This window comes from Erpetoichthys calabaricus, chromosome 11, assembly GCF_900747795.2.
Source record: "Erpetoichthys calabaricus chromosome 11, fErpCal1.3, whole genome shotgun sequence".
Lineage (NCBI taxonomy): Eukaryota > Metazoa > Chordata > Cladistia > Polypteriformes > Polypteridae > Erpetoichthys > Erpetoichthys calabaricus.
The window spans coordinates 136,768,771-136,787,572 of NC_041404.2; the positions used below are offsets into that span (position 1 = coordinate 136,768,771).

Below are 18,802 nucleotides of genomic sequence, written 5' to 3' on the forward strand. Positions count from 1 at the left end.
GTTGATCTTGGTGGTCTGCACTTCTGTACTTGACCTCAAATGTTACTGGTTAACTGGTTTGTGCCCCCCTCACAGAAGCACAAAATCATTGCAGATCTCAATGTGTGCCCCTGTGCCCTTTAATGTTTGTTCCTGTTCTCCAGTTTTTTTTTACCATTAACCACATTTCCCCCCATCGCACTGGTGATTCTCTCTTACCATAAATGTCACCAGTGTGTCCCCTTTAGTCTTTCCCAAAGTGTGCCCACCATACCCTTTTATCAGTTACTTTTGTTAATGAGGTGCCCCGCATACTCTTTATGATTACTCACTGGGCTGTAATCCCACCGCTGCCACCATTCTTCTTACGTGTCTGTGTGGTGAGCCCCCCCCCAGTTCTTTCTAATGCACACCCCCTCCCCTCACTTGGACACAGACCTCTCACTCCGTCTGTCTTCTTAAGAATCATTTTATTAAGACTTCAATACAAGTTGTTCCCTTTCACTGGCGGTTTTCCAACAGCCCACCCAGCACCCTTAACATATTAAACTTTTTATTACTGAAACAGAAAACACAACGGAGACTCCCAGGAATCCCTCCACCCAAAACAATTGAGTCCACGTGACCTTTTAAACGGCAGGTCCCACCCTGAACAATGGTCCCATTTTAAATTGGTCAACAAAAGCAAGGCGCTATAATGCAGGTGCAGCATACTGAGGGAATGATAGATATAAAGACTCGCGCGCACACACACACACACAGAGAAGCGCATGCTGGGAGTTGATTTCTGGGGTGGGACGTTTATGTGCGGACCAGCTTATTTTAAGTGGCCCCTACTAAAGCTGTGACGATATTGTGAATGGGGGCTACGTAAACCCCACCCCACCTCCCAGAAGGCTCTCCTGTCAAACTATGTGACCTTCAGGAAGACATGGCCCACCCCACAACGCTCTCCGCCATTCCAACTCTTCAAAGGCCACCAAAGTAAAATGACAGCTAAGGTTTACAATGGCTTGCCAAACTGGCCAATTTTAAACCATCTCCATTATTCAGTACTGAACTCATTGGCACGTGTGCCCACCACCTTGCTACGGCACATGCTCAGACCCTCTCTCTCTCTCATACCACCCACCGTCCTCCTCTAAACTAAATTACTGCAGACGTGCTCAGACTTCTCACCTTACAAATTGCCCCCTACATCACTTGCCAAGCCCTCACCTATAAGACGTGGGCGCCGGGTACATGCCAAATCCTCCCCACACTGCACGAGTGGAATCTCACATGTATATTTTGTACAATGGCATGGTGCTCGACGCATGCCATCCTCTGTGGGCACTCAGCTAGGCACATGCCCTCTTGCCAGTATAATATTCGATATGTGCAGGATGCCATACCCTCGTGTATGAAATGACAATGCCATACCAGACAAATGCAAAAGTGCCTCTTATTGCCACATTAACCAACCTTTACCAGTTCACAAGAGGTAAAGGTGGACAGGCATGCCCCCATTTTTGTCTGGTGGGCACAGCACTAAGCATATGCCCCTTTTATGTGTAGTACTGGGGGCATGCCAGGTAGCACAATAGTAATAAGCCCATCTCTTGTGGGCACAACCCTTGGCAATCCTCTAAGGTCTGCCAATAAGAGGTTATATCCCTCCCCTAGGCATGGCACCAGGCACATGCCCTCCCCACCCCAGGAATGCTCATGCCACGTCTGCTGCTCTTTTGAACCGTGGCAGCAAATGTTGAACAACGAAGAGAAACGAGAAGAGCAGCAGCAGGAAAATCTAAAAAGGAAACATGATGAACAATCAAGACAGCCTTTGGTACAGGATACAAGCTTAAAAGCAGGCAGGGCATGACGGGCACACAATGGCGGTTGACGTCCAGTCCCCACCGAGTCTCCCTGTCGTGTCACCTGCACATGGACATATCAGGCTCAAAAGGCCCCATATGCAGAAAAAGGCTTGCTGTGGTCCCCTATTTTATACACCCTAACGGAGCCGCTTCGGTTGGTGACAAAGACGTGCCCGTGTCTGTCGGCAGTCACCAGTTTGGGCTTGAAGCCGTCCCGGAAGGTGACAAACTCGGCCTGGAAGTCGCCATCAGGATCCAGCTGGCTGATCCTCTTGTTGCTCTCGACCACGTAGATGTTGTCCCACTTGTCGACGCAAATGCTGAAGGGCACGTACGGCGACTGGTAAGTGTTCAAGATGTTGCCACTGCGGCTGAAGAGGAGGACCTTCTTGTTGACGGTGTCTGTGACGATAAACTCCTCTCTGCTGTTGACGGCCAGGAACAAGAACTTGCCACCACAGTAGTTCCTGGGCTGCACCCGCCCCATCAGCTTGCCCTCAGGGTCGTAGAGGGACACGGTGCAGGCGGTGCCCTCGCTCACAGCAATGTATTCGTTGCGGTAGGCCGCGATGGGGTACTGTGGCTGCGAACCCCGCAGGTTGCTAATCTGCATGGTGTCACCGTCCTCAAACGCCTTGTAGATCTTTTTGTTGGACGAGAAGAACATTTCGTTGTCGCAAACCGCGATGCTGCAGGGGCGGATGTTGCTGCCCAGGGAGATGTTCCACTTCTCCCTTCCGTTTCGGGTGAATCGCTTGATGAGACCGTTCTGCTCGTCCGCCAAGGCCACGTCACCGTTCTGGAAGCAGCTCATGCCCGTTATATTTTCCTCGTATGAGCTACTCGAGTCGTCCGTCTCAAAGGTGCGGAGGTAACAGGCAGCGGAGAGTCCCTGGGCAGAGGGGGTCACGGGCCTGGCAGCGGGCGCTGGGGATGGCAGCTCCACAGCTCTTGTAACAGACATAACGATAGCCGTCACCTCAGGTGAGCTTGTATTCCTGGGCACTGGAGATGCCCCCGATGTTCTGGGGAGCCCCTGCGTTGTGGTAGACTCTGTGGGTGGAGGTCTCCCCAAGTTCTCAGGTTGCCCTGGAGCCTGCCGTGAAGCTTCAGCACTCGCGGATGACACGACGTGTGGCTGGGCTGGGACTGCTGAAGTGCCATCCAGCTGAGGAGACGAGTTGGCAAACACGTCAAACTTTAACTGGAAGGCACTGGCTGGCGGCTCGCACATCACCACCAGACTGGGAATCTTTGTATCCATAGACGGTAGCTGAAACTCCTGCAGCTTCTTAATGTGTGACGAGACCAGACTTTCGAGTTGAACGATCTGATAGTCTTGGCCCGTTTCCATCACCTGTTGGCAGAAGTGCTTGGTGTTCTCGGCCGAGGAGACGTGGGCACTAAGCTGCTCTTTGACGGCCAGGTAGCTGCTTCTCTGCTGCGTGACAAAGTTCTGAAGTTCCAAAAGGACGGTGCTCTGCTGCTCAAACAGCTGCTCGATGACCCGCGAGATGAACTGCGACACCTGCTCCTTGATCGACTCGCTGGCACCTTCCAGAACCTCAATCCTGGCATCCACTGTTTGCCCATGCTGAACGGCGCTTTCCAAAGCCCCGTCCAGGCTGCTCAGGAGGCTCTGCAGCTGCGGCTTCTTTGTGCCAACGGCGTCGGCCAGGGTGCGCACGCGATGGGACTGGTGATCGTGCATGCGGCAGGTCCTGCACAAGGAGGCGCTACACGTGTCACAGAAAAAGCGCAGGGTCTCGTTGTGCCGCTGGCAGAGCCCGCCGCCTTCTCTGTCAGGACCCTCGGATGTGTAATCCTTGGTGCTGACCAGCGAGTGCGCAAAGGTGAGCCTGGAGGAGCGGTGCCCATCGGTACAAGCCCGACACAAGAAGATGGCACAGTCCAGACAGCGGGTGGAGGCGGCTGCCGTGGTGCCCTTCGAGGAGAGGCAGGTGGAGCAAGCCGTGTCCCTATTGCCATTTCGGGACTTGAAGAGGTCAAGGAGGCCATTGATGAAAAAGTTGGGTTTGATGTTGCAGACGTTGCCGCGCACGTCAGTCTCGCTCCGGCACTCCGGGCAGCAGACTCGCCCCTTGCCCTGGGCAATCAGGGGCACCAGGCATTGCTCACAGTAGGTATGCAGGCAGGGTAAGACTCGGGGTGAGACAAAGAGCTCAAAGCAGATCTTGCACTTCAGGAACTCCTCTTCGATGGTGTCGGAGAGCTGAGCGTCGGCAGCTGCCATCATCGACAGGTGACGATCTGAAAAAAAAGAGGAAGAAACGTCGGTCATAAAATGCAGCTCGCCAACCAGTAACGCCAAACTGTGTCATCACTCAAAACAGCCAGGGATGGAAGATTATCTATAAATATATACATACAGTATATATAAAAAATCCAACGTCTGTCTGTCCGCTTTCTACTTAACGGATTTAGATCGGGTTTTTGTTTTCCTAGAATTTGCTTGAACATTCCGGTTGATTTTGCGACTTCTCTTACAGTTCGTTTGCAGCACCAATTTATTTGCACAAATCCGAGAGAGAGAGAGAGGCTGCGGGCCGAGGGGAGGGGGAAGTGGGCGGGACCTCAGGAGTAGGGAGCTGGGCGGGGCCATCCTCACTCACACGCCAGCCTCCGTTTGAGTCACTCTACCTCTCGCCACGTGTTGGAGCGCACCTCGCCTCTGCTTAGCTAGCGATACCCGTTTGTTCGGCAGACATTATCATCCACAGACTGTTAAGGAGTAACGTTTGACGTTTTTGTGAGAGACAGAGATCAGAGCTACGTGTGTTTTAGAGGGTAGCTGCTGATTGGCAGAGACTGGCCACATGCTCTTCTCCCCACACATGGATGACGCTATCCTGAACACGATGACATACAGTGACAACGTTTGATGTTCATGCGTACCCACTTTCTGATTGGCCAGAATTACATTTTTTTGTTTTATTGATTTTTAAAGTTTGTCCTGTTTCACTATTATGTGGGCGGAGCCACGGGGGACGGCTAGATAAAAAAAAAAAAAAGTATTGTCTTATTTCACAAAGACCCTGCTGGCTGCCATTGGTATCGTCGGGTGTGCGTGTGCTCCAGTCGTCTAGTGCCAGCCAGTGAGTGACGGGTTATAAATACGAGTGAAAATAACTCCAGAAGACATTATGGGCACACGGCGCCTTCAGAAAGTCCTCTGTAGTCACCCCCTCAATCTCTTGTCACATTTTGTCATGTCGCAGCGATTGAATTTAAGCAACACTCGACATCCCGGAACGAAAAAGCAGAGATGGGACAGGAGGAAGGTTTGCAAATGTATTCAAAATAAAAATGCCGACCCCTCACCTCGACTCTCGCTTGTTCACAGACGTTGACCGGTCCCCAGTACTTGAGAAGGGTCCAGCAGCAGTCAGGACAGAAGTGAGCACTTCAGACACTAGGAGGCCCCAAACCTCCTGGCAGTCGTGTGAGAATCACGAAGACGTCCATATTTACCTCTTGTGTAACTGCGCAATGAAATAATTCACTAACGGGATTCAGCAGGGGCGGCACGGTGGTGCAGTGGGTAGCGCTAATGCCTCGCAGTAAAGAGACCACAAGTTCGCTTCCTGGGTCCTCCCTGTGTGGAGTTTGCATGTTCTCCCCGTGTCTGTGTGGGTTTCCTCCGGGTACTCCGGTTTCCTCCCACAATCCAAAGACATGCAGGTTAGGTGCATTGGCGATCCTAAATTGGGCTTGGTGTGTGGGGGTGTGTGTGTGTGTGTCCTGCGGTAGGGTTGACGCCCTTCCCGGGATTGGTTCCCTGCCTTGCGCCCTGTGTTGGCTGGGATTGGCTCCGGCAGACCCCCGTGACCCTGTGTTTGGATTCAGCGGGTTGGAAAATGGATGGATGGATGGATTCAGCAGACATTTTTAAGGTGATGTGCTGCTTATTCATTTAAGTTACATCGACTGTGGCAGGAACTAAAAGGAAGTGAAATCGTTAAGACAGGCAGGCGACAGAGACGTCGGTACAGCAGCAAAACATGGGGCGTGGGCGGAGTCGAACAGATGCCGCTGAAAGGGGCGTCACCTTACGGGCCTCAGCGCGTCTAAGGTCACTGAATCGGTCTGAGGCTTCACACTGTCTCGCCCGCAGCTGGACTCCCCTGCAGTCCTTAGCTGAGCCCCCTTTGACGGCGATTCCAACCCTGGAGTTTTCCTTGGCTTGGGGGATGTTCTGCCATTCTCCTGTGCAGATACCCCCCAGGCTCTGTCAAGTTGAACGGAGACCACTGGTGGGACGGCTATCATCAGGCCCCACCAGAGATGTACAATTGGGTTCGCTGAAGGACATTCCCAGAGGTGTCCCCAAGTCACACCTGTGTATCATGTATGTTTCAGACCAGATTCCTCCCAGTCTGCTGGGGTCCGAGGTATTGAGTTGGGTCCTTTCTGTGTCCAGGCACTTCAGAAGAGGGCATCCATCTGAAGCTAAGCATGTTTAGGCCAGGCCAGTACTTGGATGGGAGACCATCTAGGAAAAGCTTGTGTTGCTGCTGGGAGAGGAGTTGGTGTGGCCAGCAGGGGGCGCCTACCTCGTGGTCTGAATGTGAATCCCTCATTCCTATATTATCTAGATTGTGTACTTGGCTTCAGTTATGCTACATGTGCTTTATGGGTGGTCCCCCAAGAGGTGGGACCACTCGCCAATCACCACCAGGACAGCCCCCCTCCCCTCTAAATCAGGAGGGTGTCCCACAGTTTCTGGAGGTTCACTGAATGCACTGTGGAGTTTGGGGAGTTCTTGTGTTTCTCTTTTCTTTCTACCTTTTTGATACCTGTGGGTTTCAGACCCCTGTGCCCCATCTTTTGACTTCACCTTGGGATGTCTGTATTAGGACGGTGCCCGCCATGGACTGCCTTCTAATTTTTAGGAAACTGTATTTTGCCTTTGTGTTGTATGGAGCTCTGCGGTGTCGTGTCTTTTGTGAAGAATAAAACCTTTTTATTTTTATGAGGTTTATCTAGCCAGGGTTTGTGGTATATCCCCCTCTAGTGGGCATTATCACAAGTGTTTTTGCAACTTTTGGGGACTTGCATGCCTTGGCACTCCTAGTTCACAACACTGTGTTGTCTTTACTTTGTCCTGGTGGAAGGTCGACCTTCAGCCCACCCTGCATCTGTGAACAAGACGCTCGTCGTCCACTCACACGTCGTGTGAGAGGGTCTGCTGGGAAGAATGGGACAGACTGCCCAAATCCAGGAGTATCACACTTGTAGAGACTCACCCAAGTTGGGATGGCTGCCATACAGGGTTCTAGAAAATGCTGAATTGAGAGTCTGGCTTCTTCTGGGAAGGAGAGATTATCAGTTTGTTGATTTTTAATAAATTTGCAAACCTTTCTGAAAATACATTTTTCACTGTCATTAAGGGTAACTGAGTGTAGGCTGATGGGCAAAACTGGCAAACTGTATCCGTTTAAAATTAAACTTAAAGTTTCAGTAAAGTGGGCAGAAGTGAAGGGTCCGAGTCTTTTCGGAATGCAATTTAATTCTAACTTTGAGGTAAAGTTGTAGAAAGAAACACATTTTGAGGTCACATTACCAGGCTCAAGTGACTCCAATCTGATTTTTTTTTTTTTTTTTTTTTTGGCCTTAAAGTGACACAAATGTGATGTTTTTCAGGCCTGTGGGGGTCTTTTCAAATCAGATTCGAGTCACTTTCATATGTGGTCCTTGATCAGATTTGAGGCCGTGTGACACCAATGACAACGGTCAGATCAGAGTTGATGGGTGTGCTGTTTGGGCCGTATGTGGCACTGGCCAAACAACAACAGAGGAGATCAGGCCAACCACCACCCCCACACCCCCTTGGTGCAGCCCTACCAGCAATAACTGCAAAAACAGATAAAGTTAGCCTTCTGGCTTTTGTTCGCCTTCTCGACCCAATGACCCGTTTGCAGTCCTCCAGAGCAAAACGTGATGCCACCAGCAGCTAACAGCTCATTCATTTTGTTGGTTTCAATACCAGGAGTGGTCGCTCGTGCAGCAACGGATCGGCTGTCTCAGAGGCCTGATGCATCACACTCCACTTAGGTATCCAGGTCACCATCAAGACGAGCAGAAGATCGGACTTGAGCAGTAACAGGAATCACTGGCGCTGGAGAGTGGAGACGTGTTGCCTGTCGCTGGACTCTGTACAAGTGACACTATGGACTCTTACTATGTCATTAGCCCCTGAGGTGTTGTGAAGTAAAGAACATCCAACGCAAAATATTGCGGAGTTTAAGGTGTAATGGAAATCACAACTCAGCTTCCTCTCCAGCTGAAACCCGAAGATTCGGCAAAGGGACACTAGCCGCGGTGTCACCTGATCACACGGTTTCTGTCACAAGCAGCTGAGATGCAAATTCAACGGACACTTTATTATGAATGTTTCTGTTACGCCGCACACTCGCGCTTCTACCCCGTAAAGGTGCGGGTAACTGGTACGTGTGCTTCTCGGGGTAAACCCAGTGCTGCTGAGACAAGATTGATGTTGGTATTTCTACTTTAGTAATACGTAATAATAATATTTGATTTATATAGCGCCTTTCCCATGCTCAAGGCGCTAGTAAAATAAGTACTGTACTGTGCTGGGTAGTTAGTTTAAAAAGTAATCAGGACTACGTAACGAACGCACGTTTACACACTACGCCAACTCTGCCCCCGAGCAGCACTGTGCAGTCAGCTCAACATAAACGTAGCAACTCCTGAATTATCAAGATGGGTTCTTCGGAACAACGCAATCGGCCAGGCATTTGCTTCAGGTAATTGTGACCGGTGACAACGCGTGCGACGCTAACACACGTGCAGATGGATGAACAGAGTGCACATCCTAAACTGTAGCCCGATTGGAACCCCAGTTCCACATTAAATGTAAATCTTCATAAAATAGTGCAGATGATTTGAAAACCTCAAATGCCTTGTCTTTATACCATTTAAATACAAGGTACATTCACAAATGACTTCTTTTTGTTTTTATTGGTATTTTCCCTAATGGTCCAACCTTATTGGAGTTGGCCAGCAGCACCCTGTACGTTATGGGGTATCATCAGCCTGTAAAGACAGCCGTAATAAACGATAAAAGTAGCTTGGTGGAAGTGTTTAGGGTGTATAAACGCGACACAAAATAAGCTACCGTCACATCGCGAGCGCCTTAACTCTGGGCGACACCGACTTAAAAATGAATGCCAGGATGTTAATGATTAGCCCCGTCCTGTACTGGTCAGCGTCCAGTCCAGTTGTGTCCAAACACTGGCGGCCCGCGACACCCGCAGCAGTAAACACGTCCTGTGCGGACCCTCTTCCGAGATGGACGCGACAACTTTCTCGAGATAAAGTAGCGCCTCGCGTCCCGGAGCTTACAACCTTCAACGGGCGCTTCCCTCGACTCCGAAAACAAACAACCAGGTCCCTCCACCTCCCCCGCAAATCCCTGGCGCGATTGCTTACCCCACCGTCGTACGGTCTGCGATACAAGTGTCGGGAGTCACTGGCTGTCCATACCGCGCAGCAGAACGCGCGGCCACCCAACCGCTCGCCCCGGCCTTCACTTTCGTTTTCGTATAAAGGCCGCCCACTGCGCGCGCGCCTCCAGCCAGAGGGAGGAGCAAACGCGTCGTGACGTCACCTGCTGACCGCGGATTAACCTTCTAGTGTCTGCCGGTGCCCTGCACGGCGCGGTCGGCCAGCGCTATGAAATAGCAGCTCTGCTCATCGGGGGGGGGGGGGGGGGGGGGGGTACACACGCGTTCACTTTGTCGTTACGAGTTATGGTGTGCAGACTGATGGCAAAAATTGCAATTTTTATGCATTTAAATTAAATCCATAATACAGCAAAGTGTGCAGGATTTTCAAAATGTGAATTTCCCCCTTGGGATTAATAAAGTATCTATCTATCTATCTATCTATCTATCTATCTATCTATCTATCTAACTAAACGCAGTGTCTTTCTGACTTTGAGGTAATGTGGTTAAGTCACAGAAGACAGACGGAAGTTAGGTGGTAATGAGGTCACAGTCACTGCTGCCGGAGAGTGATAACTTGTGGCGTGTCGAGTAGCACATGGAAGTAAGAATCCCATTGGGCTCTGTGCACGTGACGATATGAACATCAATGACTACATTTGTACCGAATAACGTGAGAAATTCATCACTTGTCCCCACCGTACGCCTGACAGACTGACAGGCGGCTGCTCTGCTACCTCGTCATTTTTATTGTACTGCAGCAAAACGTCACCGTGTGCCAGTCATAAAATGAGTGCCCAGCAGCACAAACTGAACAAAACGCCGCCTGAAATGGCAGCCCAGCTCGTCTTGGGGACTTCTGCGAGCCCCATCTTCAGATTGTATCTGTCGTGTCGTGTCCTGTCTGTCTGTCTGTCTTTCCACATCTTCTGTGTTTCTATGTGGTGCTGTGCGAGTTTCACTAAATGAAGCTAAAATAAAAAAAATGACCTTCCCCTGGACATGTGTCCTTTGTCACCTGCAGATCTCTCCTCACGTCATTAAAATTAAAAAAAAAAAACACGTGGCTTTATACATTGTCGTGGGGCCATTACCCGGCTGGGACACGATTATTCTGGAAGGACCTGGGGAGAGAGAGCGGACTTGGAGCATTGTCTCTAGAGCGTAACCCTCCCTGGGTTGCCGTGGCTGCACCGATTCTCGCCGGGCATGCTGGGAGTTGGAGTTCGCAGCAGCCCTGTTGGGAAGTGATCACCGGACACCTGGAGCACTTCTGGGTGCTCTATTAATGAAGAAACCAGCTGCCACTACTTGGGAGGAGGAGAAAGAAAAGTGCTGTGTCGCATTGTGCTGCTGTGGGGAGCGAAGTAAAGCGCTTCCTCACGTGAATACAAACGTGTGCTGGGTTGGGTGTCACAACATACAGCTGAGGCCAGAAGTTCCACAGCTAAAGGCTTTCAAGCTCATTTCCCACCCTCCTCACACATCATGTCAGCGCACACTCACAGAGCATCTTTAAGCCTGGATTAAGACCCCCATAGGACCCCTGGGTGACTTCCTTTAATAACACAGCACAGGAACATTTAATGCCGCGCGATGTTTCCCACTCTTGCGTTCACTGCGTGGAGACTCAAGTCGTTTCATCGAATGGTGGGATGGATTGCTGAAAAGCCCCCCCCCCCTGCTGTCATGGGCCCCTCCAGAATACCCTGACGGCTGAGCCCCCCCGTACCTTTATTTCTACAAGTGGTCGTGTCACAGTAACACCTTAAGGGACACGTTTCCGTCAGCCTTCGTTTCCCACATTCGATGTTCAGTGGGCCAAACTTGGCCTGTGCCGCCAAATTGAAAGTCTGTGATTCCAGAAATTAATGTCATGACTTTTGGAAACTTCTCATTGGCCAGTTGTCTTAAATGAGTTAATTAGGGTGCAGGGTTGCCAGGCCCTTACAAAAATGTGTAGCCCACAGACAGCTTAAAAACAGCAAATTTGCCCCCTTCCAAAAGAACATATAGCCCAACACACGATCTAGATATAATGACGCACCAGAAAGCGGGTGGTGGCTTCGAGAGCAAGAGGATTTGACGCATGCCATGGAAAGAAGTGACAGAATGGGTACATACCGTGGGACACCTGTTCCGCCAGAGAGATTTTACAATGACAAAGTATGCATACAAGCGTGGATAGTGGATGAAAAACACGGTAATAATGAAAAATAGCCCAAAATACTGCATTGTAGGAAAGTAGCCCAAAAAATCTGCAAATCTGCGAAAGCCCACTTTGCTGGGCAGGAAACCCACAGACCTGGCAACGCTGAGCAGGGAGTGAACTTAAGGCCAGTGGGGAAAATCCAAGCAACTCAACAGGTCAGATGTGCCGTAAATATACATTTAGAAATCCCAACGTTTGTGTGGGACGTTTCACAGGCACGTTTTGAGCCTCCTTTTGTGAGTCCGTCTTGTTCTGGGGTCCGATGGGACACAAATTGGACTGTTTGGCCATAATGAGCACCAGGATGTATGGAGGAAGAAAGGTGAGGCTTTTTAGCCAAAGGCCGCCATCCCAAATGGGACACATCAAATTGTGGGGGTCTAGGGGGACTCTTCACAAAATAAATGTCACAACGACGAAGGAGGATCATCTAGAAATTCTGAAGCAGCACAGCAGCCAGAAAAGTTCAAACTTGGCCACAGATTTGTCTTCCCACCGGACTTCAGTGCTAAGCAGACATCCAAAGGTGTGTCAAAAAGGCGTAACTCGAACTCCTCAGGGACGAAAAATAAAGATCAAATCAAAATGAAAGGCAACAGAGGGAAAAGTACTGGAGTGGCCATGACAAAGGCCGACCCAAATCTTGCAGAGACAGAACAGGTGCGTCTGAGCGAGGAGACCCCCAAACCTAACTGACTTGCAGCAGTTCTGTCAGCAGGAAGGGGCAAAAAGTCCTGCCACATATTGCGTGCATGTCCTTCAAAGCTTAAGGAGTTAAAAAGGTGAGACCACCAAATAGTAACAAAGAGGACGGAAACCCACCGAAAATCTGATCAAGTAAATGGAGGCTCTATTGGGACATGACCACTTATGCAGATAAAAGTAGAGACCCCAAGGGGGTGCAGCATGGAGTTTGGAAGCTGGATGACACTGGATGAGAACTTGTTGGCCTCCCCTGTAACTCTGCAGAATTTATGGGACACTGTCACGTGGCATCATCCCTCCATTTTTGACCAACTTGTGTTTGTTTCTCCCCATCCTGATAATTCAGCACCCCCTCGACCCCCGTAAGTCACATTCAAAGACACACACACACATACACAATCCCACCTCAATAGTATCACATCAGCTTGGTATTCATTAATCAAACCAACGTGGACATCTGCAGCAGTAGAAACATCCGGGTCCTTTCTGCCCTGATCCATTCTACATTGAACTTTCCGGGGTCTTTTTTTCTGGAATATCTTCCATCCATCCATTATCCAACCCGCTATATCCTAACTACAGGGTCACGGGGCTCTAGAAAATTTTTTTTTTTTTTATAATTTAATAATGTCCCAAGCATTGCACCTGTCGTGCACTCTATGCTTGCTCCAGCGATCCTGCTCACGATAAACCGGGTACTGTATCTGAAGATGGATTGAAATAATTCAAGAAATATTACAAAGTCTATAAAAAGATCGCCCACCGGCCGGTCCTCCTCATCAGGAACAACGAGCGGCTGACTGCGCGGAAATCGAGAGCGGTGCGTCTAACGGAGCAGCGCGATCGCGCGAGAACAGCAAAGCACCGCGAGAACGGAGGGTCGCGCTTTAGGGTCTCATTACTGTCATAAGGCGCTCATCTCAAAAGAAAGTCTCAGTGCGCTTGTAAAGTAACCATGAACGGCATAACCCACGTATTTTAAAGCCCCTACAGACACAGGGCACGCACAGCACGGGGGGGTTTATGGGTAAAGTCAGCGGTGCCAGACCACAACAACAGCCTGGTAGATCGTAAAAGTCCGTCGTTTGCCTTATTGGCTTTATTAAGTTTCCGCCTGTCAGTCCTAAAGTGTCACCCACCTGTACGTTTGCCGTCAGCTGTCACATCGTCACTCGGCCAAGAAGTCCCCGCAGCTCTGCCCTGTCACGTGGCTTAACGAAAACAAGACTCCACGCTTACAGTAACTTCACTTCCTTCCTTAGCTTCTTAAAAATGCGTGCAGAAAATCAACCACGAGGAGGGAAATACTCGGCATCCATGAACATCCCCACCTCCGCCGCCGAGCTCGGCATTCCGCCCGGCCAAACTCAGCCACCTGCCGCCCAGGCAGACAAACCTCCACGTCTGCTGTGTGTCCAGAGGGTGGCGGGCGCCCCCATGTGGACACCCTCTGCAATGTCAACAGAAATAGACCTTCAATAGAAAATAACGGACAGCTTGGTCTTTACTCCCGCATTACGTTCTGTTGTGAAAAAAGAAAATAAAAAAAGTCAGGGAGTTTCCCACAAGTCTCTGCGACTCATGCAAATTCGACTTTAGGAGAAACGCGATTTCAATTAACCCGTTATGACCGGGTATCCTACTTAGCTTCTTTAAAACGGAACTTTCTTCTAATGACTGTCTTCTAGTGATTTCGACGCAAATGACTTCCTTTTGTTTCTTTACTTGTTAAGAAATGAGAGACAGTGGATTAAATGAAAGGAAATCCTGAAATTCCCATTGGAGAACACAGGTTGTCATTTACCAAAACAACATGAAAATTAAACATAACATTCGTGAACAAAAGTACCGCCGTTAACTTTCTTCCTTTGGGGTCTTCTTAATTTTGTTTAAATGGCAAACTGGAAAATGATAAAATAAATAAATTGCATAACATCTGTGACCAAAACTCCAAACATTTGCATCTTATTAAAATCAGCGTAACGGTGCTAAGAGGAACATACCGCAAATGGACCAATGGCGGAACCCAACGGGCATCCAGTCAGCGTGGCATCGAAGGGGAAAAGAGGGGGCATCGGCCAGGAATACAACCGGGGGTCCAGGAGAGCCTGCAACGCAGCGTTACACAGCCAGGGCGCAACCTCCCAATCCCGGGCTGTTCCAGCGCATGAGGCGCTATATTAACAAAAGAACTTCTTTTGAGATTTGTGAGGATAAAGGGGCACGTAACGAAAATCTCCAACTGACATTTGGCTTCACTGCGGCACCCCACTGCCTTCCCATTACTACGTCATCATTGGAAAATGGGCGGGAATGGGCTGGTCTGGTCGAGAGTGGTCTGGAGTGATCTGGTCTGCTGTGGTAGTAGCAGCTCCTGCAGAAGTGCAGAGAGGACGCGATGTCATTCGTTTGTGTGCGTGTGCGTGTGTTTCACTGCTGTTGCGAGATTTCTGGGGATCACAGAATGATTTTCTCGGAAATGTTTTCCACAAATGAACGTGCAGCTTAGCGTTTAGATGACTGGTTACGGTAGGCTGGCGCCGAGCTGGGCTTTAGCTGCCTGCGGCTCATCTCTTGTGTACGAGGGGCACTCACCTTGGGGCCCAGGGGACGTTCTGCAAAGAGGACACAGGGGACTCTGGCGTAGGGTACCGAATGACATTTGGCACATGGACAGCCACAGCTTCACAACAGCAGATCTTTTATGGCAGCGTGTTTGGTTGTGCGGCTCCTCGCTGAACTCTCATTTGACTAAGAGGGGTTTCTTTTCATGGAGGTTTCTTCGCCCCCCCCCCCCCTTACACACACACACATAGAATCTTATTCTTGGGCCCCACCAAACTCGCCAACTTGTCCCCGCCTGGATGCACCAAATTACAGCTTTAATTTGAACAGTATATATATCAATAAATCATAAATCAACAAAGACACACACATCACAAACTTTATAACGTTATGATTTGTTACCACTATGAAGGCCTAATCAGTAATAATAGTAATAATAATAAGGGTATCAATGAGCCATTACCCTTTGTTACTTGATATAGCTTATGACATGTGATACAACAGCAAACAAAAACAACAATTTTAATACTACTACTAATAAAAATCCACCTTAATAAAGGGATAAGTGCCTGTACGTCTGTCTGGGTATCATCCAGATGTTACGTGTCTGTCATTCCAGTAGATGGAGCATCACAAGCCTTAGAAATGTTTTTTGAATCCCATAGCAGATGGCATATAACTGAGACATATGCATTTCCTTTGTCATTCCAACAGATGGTGCATCACAAACATTAACAGTTTTAATGAATCCCCTACCAGATGGCATATAAGTGAGACATATGCATTTCATTTATCATTCCAACAAATGGTTCATTACAAGGATTAACAATGCTTTTCATGAATGTCATACTAAATGACATATAAAAGACACATATGCATTGCATTTGTCATTCCAACAGATGGCTCATCACAGGCATTAACAGTGTTTTTTATGAATCCCATATCAGATGGCATATAAGTGAAACATTTGCACTTCATTTGTCATTCCAACAGATGGTGCATCACAGGCATTAACACTGTTTTTTATGAATGTCATACCAAATGACATATAACAGAGATATATGCATTGCATTTGTCATTCCAACAGATGGCTCATCACAGGCATTAACAGTGTTTTTTATGAATCCCATATCAGATGGCATATAAGTGAGACATTTGCACTTCATTTGTCATTCCAACAGATGGTGCATCACAAACAGGCATTAACACTGTTTTTTTATGAAGCCCATACCAGATGGGATATAAGTGAGACATTTTCACTTCATTTGTCATTCCAACAGATGCTGCATCACAGACATTAACAGTGTTTTTATGAATCCCATATCAGATGGCATATAAGTGAGACATTTTCACTTCACTTGTCATTTCCAACAGATGGTGCATCACAGGCACAAACACTGTTTTTTATGAATGTCATACCAATGACATATTAGTGAGACATATGCATTTCATTTGTCATTTCAACAGATGGTACATTATAAACATTTGTAGAAATAAAATGCATTGCATTTGTCATTCCAACAAATGGTTCATTACAAGGATTAACACTTCTTTTATTGAATGTCATACCAAATGACATATAACAGACACATATGCATTGTATTTATTATTCCAACAGATGGCTCATCACAGGAATTAACACTGTTTTTTATGAATCCCATATCAGATGGCATATAATTGAGACATTTGCACTTCATTTGTCATTCCAACAGATGGTGCATCATAAACATTACAAGTGTGCAGGACTGGAGACAAAGTGAAAGCACATATTGTCGGGTTCAATGAAATTAGAACAGGCCATTTAAATAACATCAAGCTGTGTTTTGAAGGTCCCTAAACTCCTACTGTCCACCATACCACCTGATCACTTATTCCTTGTGTCTGTGGTTCTCAGTGTGAAGAAAAACTTCCTAACATTTGTGTGAAAGTTCCAGCGGTGTCCCCGTGTTCTGGTGGAACTCGTTTTAAAGTCGCTGTCTTGATCCGCTGGACTTGCTCCTCTTCATACCTTCAAGCACTTCAGTCTGCTCATCTTTTAATGTCTGCTTGCTTGATCAATAATTCCGTGAACAGTTTGGGAGAACATCAGATAGGATGGCAGAGATGAGTATCCCACCCTGCATTGAACAGTCCAGAGAAAAAGGAAAAACACAAAAGTATAAAAAAAGACCAAAGGACACGCATGTCGTCCGTACAGTGAAGTGGAGCAGCGCGCCTGGTAGTCCCCATGTGGCCCGTCAAGGTCACAAGTGTGTGCTGCTCTGCCTTCATCCAAAATCTGTCAGCGTAAGGAACTCATCTCATGTGCAGGAGCAGAAGAACAAAGGAAGGGAATTTAGCAGGCCACCATTCACACTAAATGACCAGGCAACGACACTAAGGGGGTGTTTTGCTTTGCTTGTTCCAAGACTCATACTGTAAGTCATAATCACAAATTACAGTATTTCTGGCTGAGGAGGTTTAGTGTTTGAAATCTGCTGTGTTTCTCCCGTCTTGCTGCGGCCCCATTATCTGTGTGGCTTCTTCTCTGGCAGCCTGAGCGATGCGTCCAGCCAAACCCGCTGGCCCAGCACCCTGGCACCTGTGGCAGCTCTGATTTCATGTCCGTCTGACCTTTCACAGCTCCTGTCTTAGTCCTGGGGCTTCACTGGCCTATCAGAGGGCCACGTGGGGTGAAGTGCCACATGATAGCCGGCCAGGAATCTGCGATATTAATAGTGGCCGTCCGGCGCGGCGCTGCAAGGTGGGGCCATCGACCGAGTCAGCTTCAAGCCCATCTCTATGCTGACTTCACGGGGCTGTGGTCCGGTCCGAAATCTGGTGCAGGACACACAGACAGGCAGACATTCTATTTAATTTATATAATATTTATAATAATTATATTTATATATTATATATATATATATATATATATATATATATATATATATATATATATATATACAGTATATATTGATGGTCTTCAATATTTTTATTTTATTAATTTTCATTGTAATCATTCCATACAAATAGATCAATTTATAACCCAAGAAAATTGAAGACAAATCAAACCCCACCCCTGAGAAGGAGAGCTTAGCTAAAGGAAAATTGCTTAAGGCTTTTTAATAAGGCAACATTAAACAAAAGAAAGGGAGAAGTAAATATCTATGTAAATAAGAGATGGAGAAGGGAATTAAATGCGGTAATAGTGATGGTCTTCTGTAAAATTTCATTTTCTCCTTAGAGATAAAGTATCATCTATCTATTATATAGTGTCTTTCACATCTATCTTATCCATTATATAGTGCCTTACATATCTATCTATTAATTTATTATATAGCGCCTTTCCTAACTATCTATCTTATAGTGTCTTTCACATCTATCTTATCCATTATATAGTGCCTTACATATCTATCTATTAATCTATTATATAGCGCCTTTCCTAATTATCTATCTATCATATAATGCCTTTCATATCTATCTTATCTATTATATTGTGCCTTACATATCTATCTATTAATCTATTATATAGCGCCTTTCCTAACTATCTATCTATCATATAGTGCCTTTCATTTCTATCTTATCTATTATATTGTGCCTTTCCTATGAATCTATTTTTTATATAATGCCTTTCACGTCTGTCATGCTATCTGTCTTACTACCCATCAATTTATAAGATTGGTGGCTGCCTCGGTCTTCACCTTGGGCGGTCTACAAACTGGATAACTCGCGGGGTGGATGTCGCCGATGTCCTGCCTTCTTTCGTCACATATGGGTACACGGGGTGGGGGGGGGTGGTAATTTCCACAAATCGGGGTCTCATCAGGAGAAAGTGTAGCGGTGGCTCTTCGAAACACGTGACCTTCTCGTTCGGCCGCACGCGGATTTCACGCACGCGCAGACCTGCAGCGTTTCAAGGGCAGGCGCGTGCACGTGATGGGGTCAGCCCGCGTCAGCTGATCGGTCGAAAAGCCGAATTTACGCGAGACTGACGTCATTTTTTTCTTTTCTTTTAG

The 18,802-nt window shown here is 47.8% G+C and overlaps 1 protein-coding gene across 2 annotated transcripts; it reads right to left on the reverse strand.

The window, feature by feature from the left end:
• Positions 1 to 430: 430 nt before the first annotated feature.
• On the reverse strand, positions 431 to 13,532 carry LOC114660979 (E3 ubiquitin-protein ligase TRIM56-like). 2 transcript variants are annotated; one of them, XM_028814031.2, is made up of 2 exons: positions 13,382 to 13,532; positions 431 to 4,109 (listed from the first exon to the last, which is right to left on the reverse strand). In XM_028814031.2, the coding sequence occupies exon 2, from the start codon at positions 4,093 to 4,095 to the stop codon at positions 1,921 to 1,923; it is 2,175 nt and encodes a 724-aa protein (XP_028669864.1). In that variant the 5' UTR covers positions 4,096 to 4,109; positions 13,382 to 13,532; the 3' UTR covers positions 431 to 1,920. The 2 variants fall into 2 exon arrangements, with proteins under 2 accessions (XP_028669864.1, XP_028669862.1); XM_028814029.2 differs by lacking the exon at positions 13,382 to 13,532 and adding an exon at positions 9,312 to 9,422.
• Positions 13,533 to 18,802: the final 5,270 nt, after the last annotated feature.

Excerpts from the sequence above, each read along its gene's own strand:
- LOC114660979 (XM_028814031.2), bottom strand. The coding sequence starts at position 4,095 with ATGATGGCAGCTGCCGACGCTCAGCTCTCCGACACCATCGAAGAGGAG.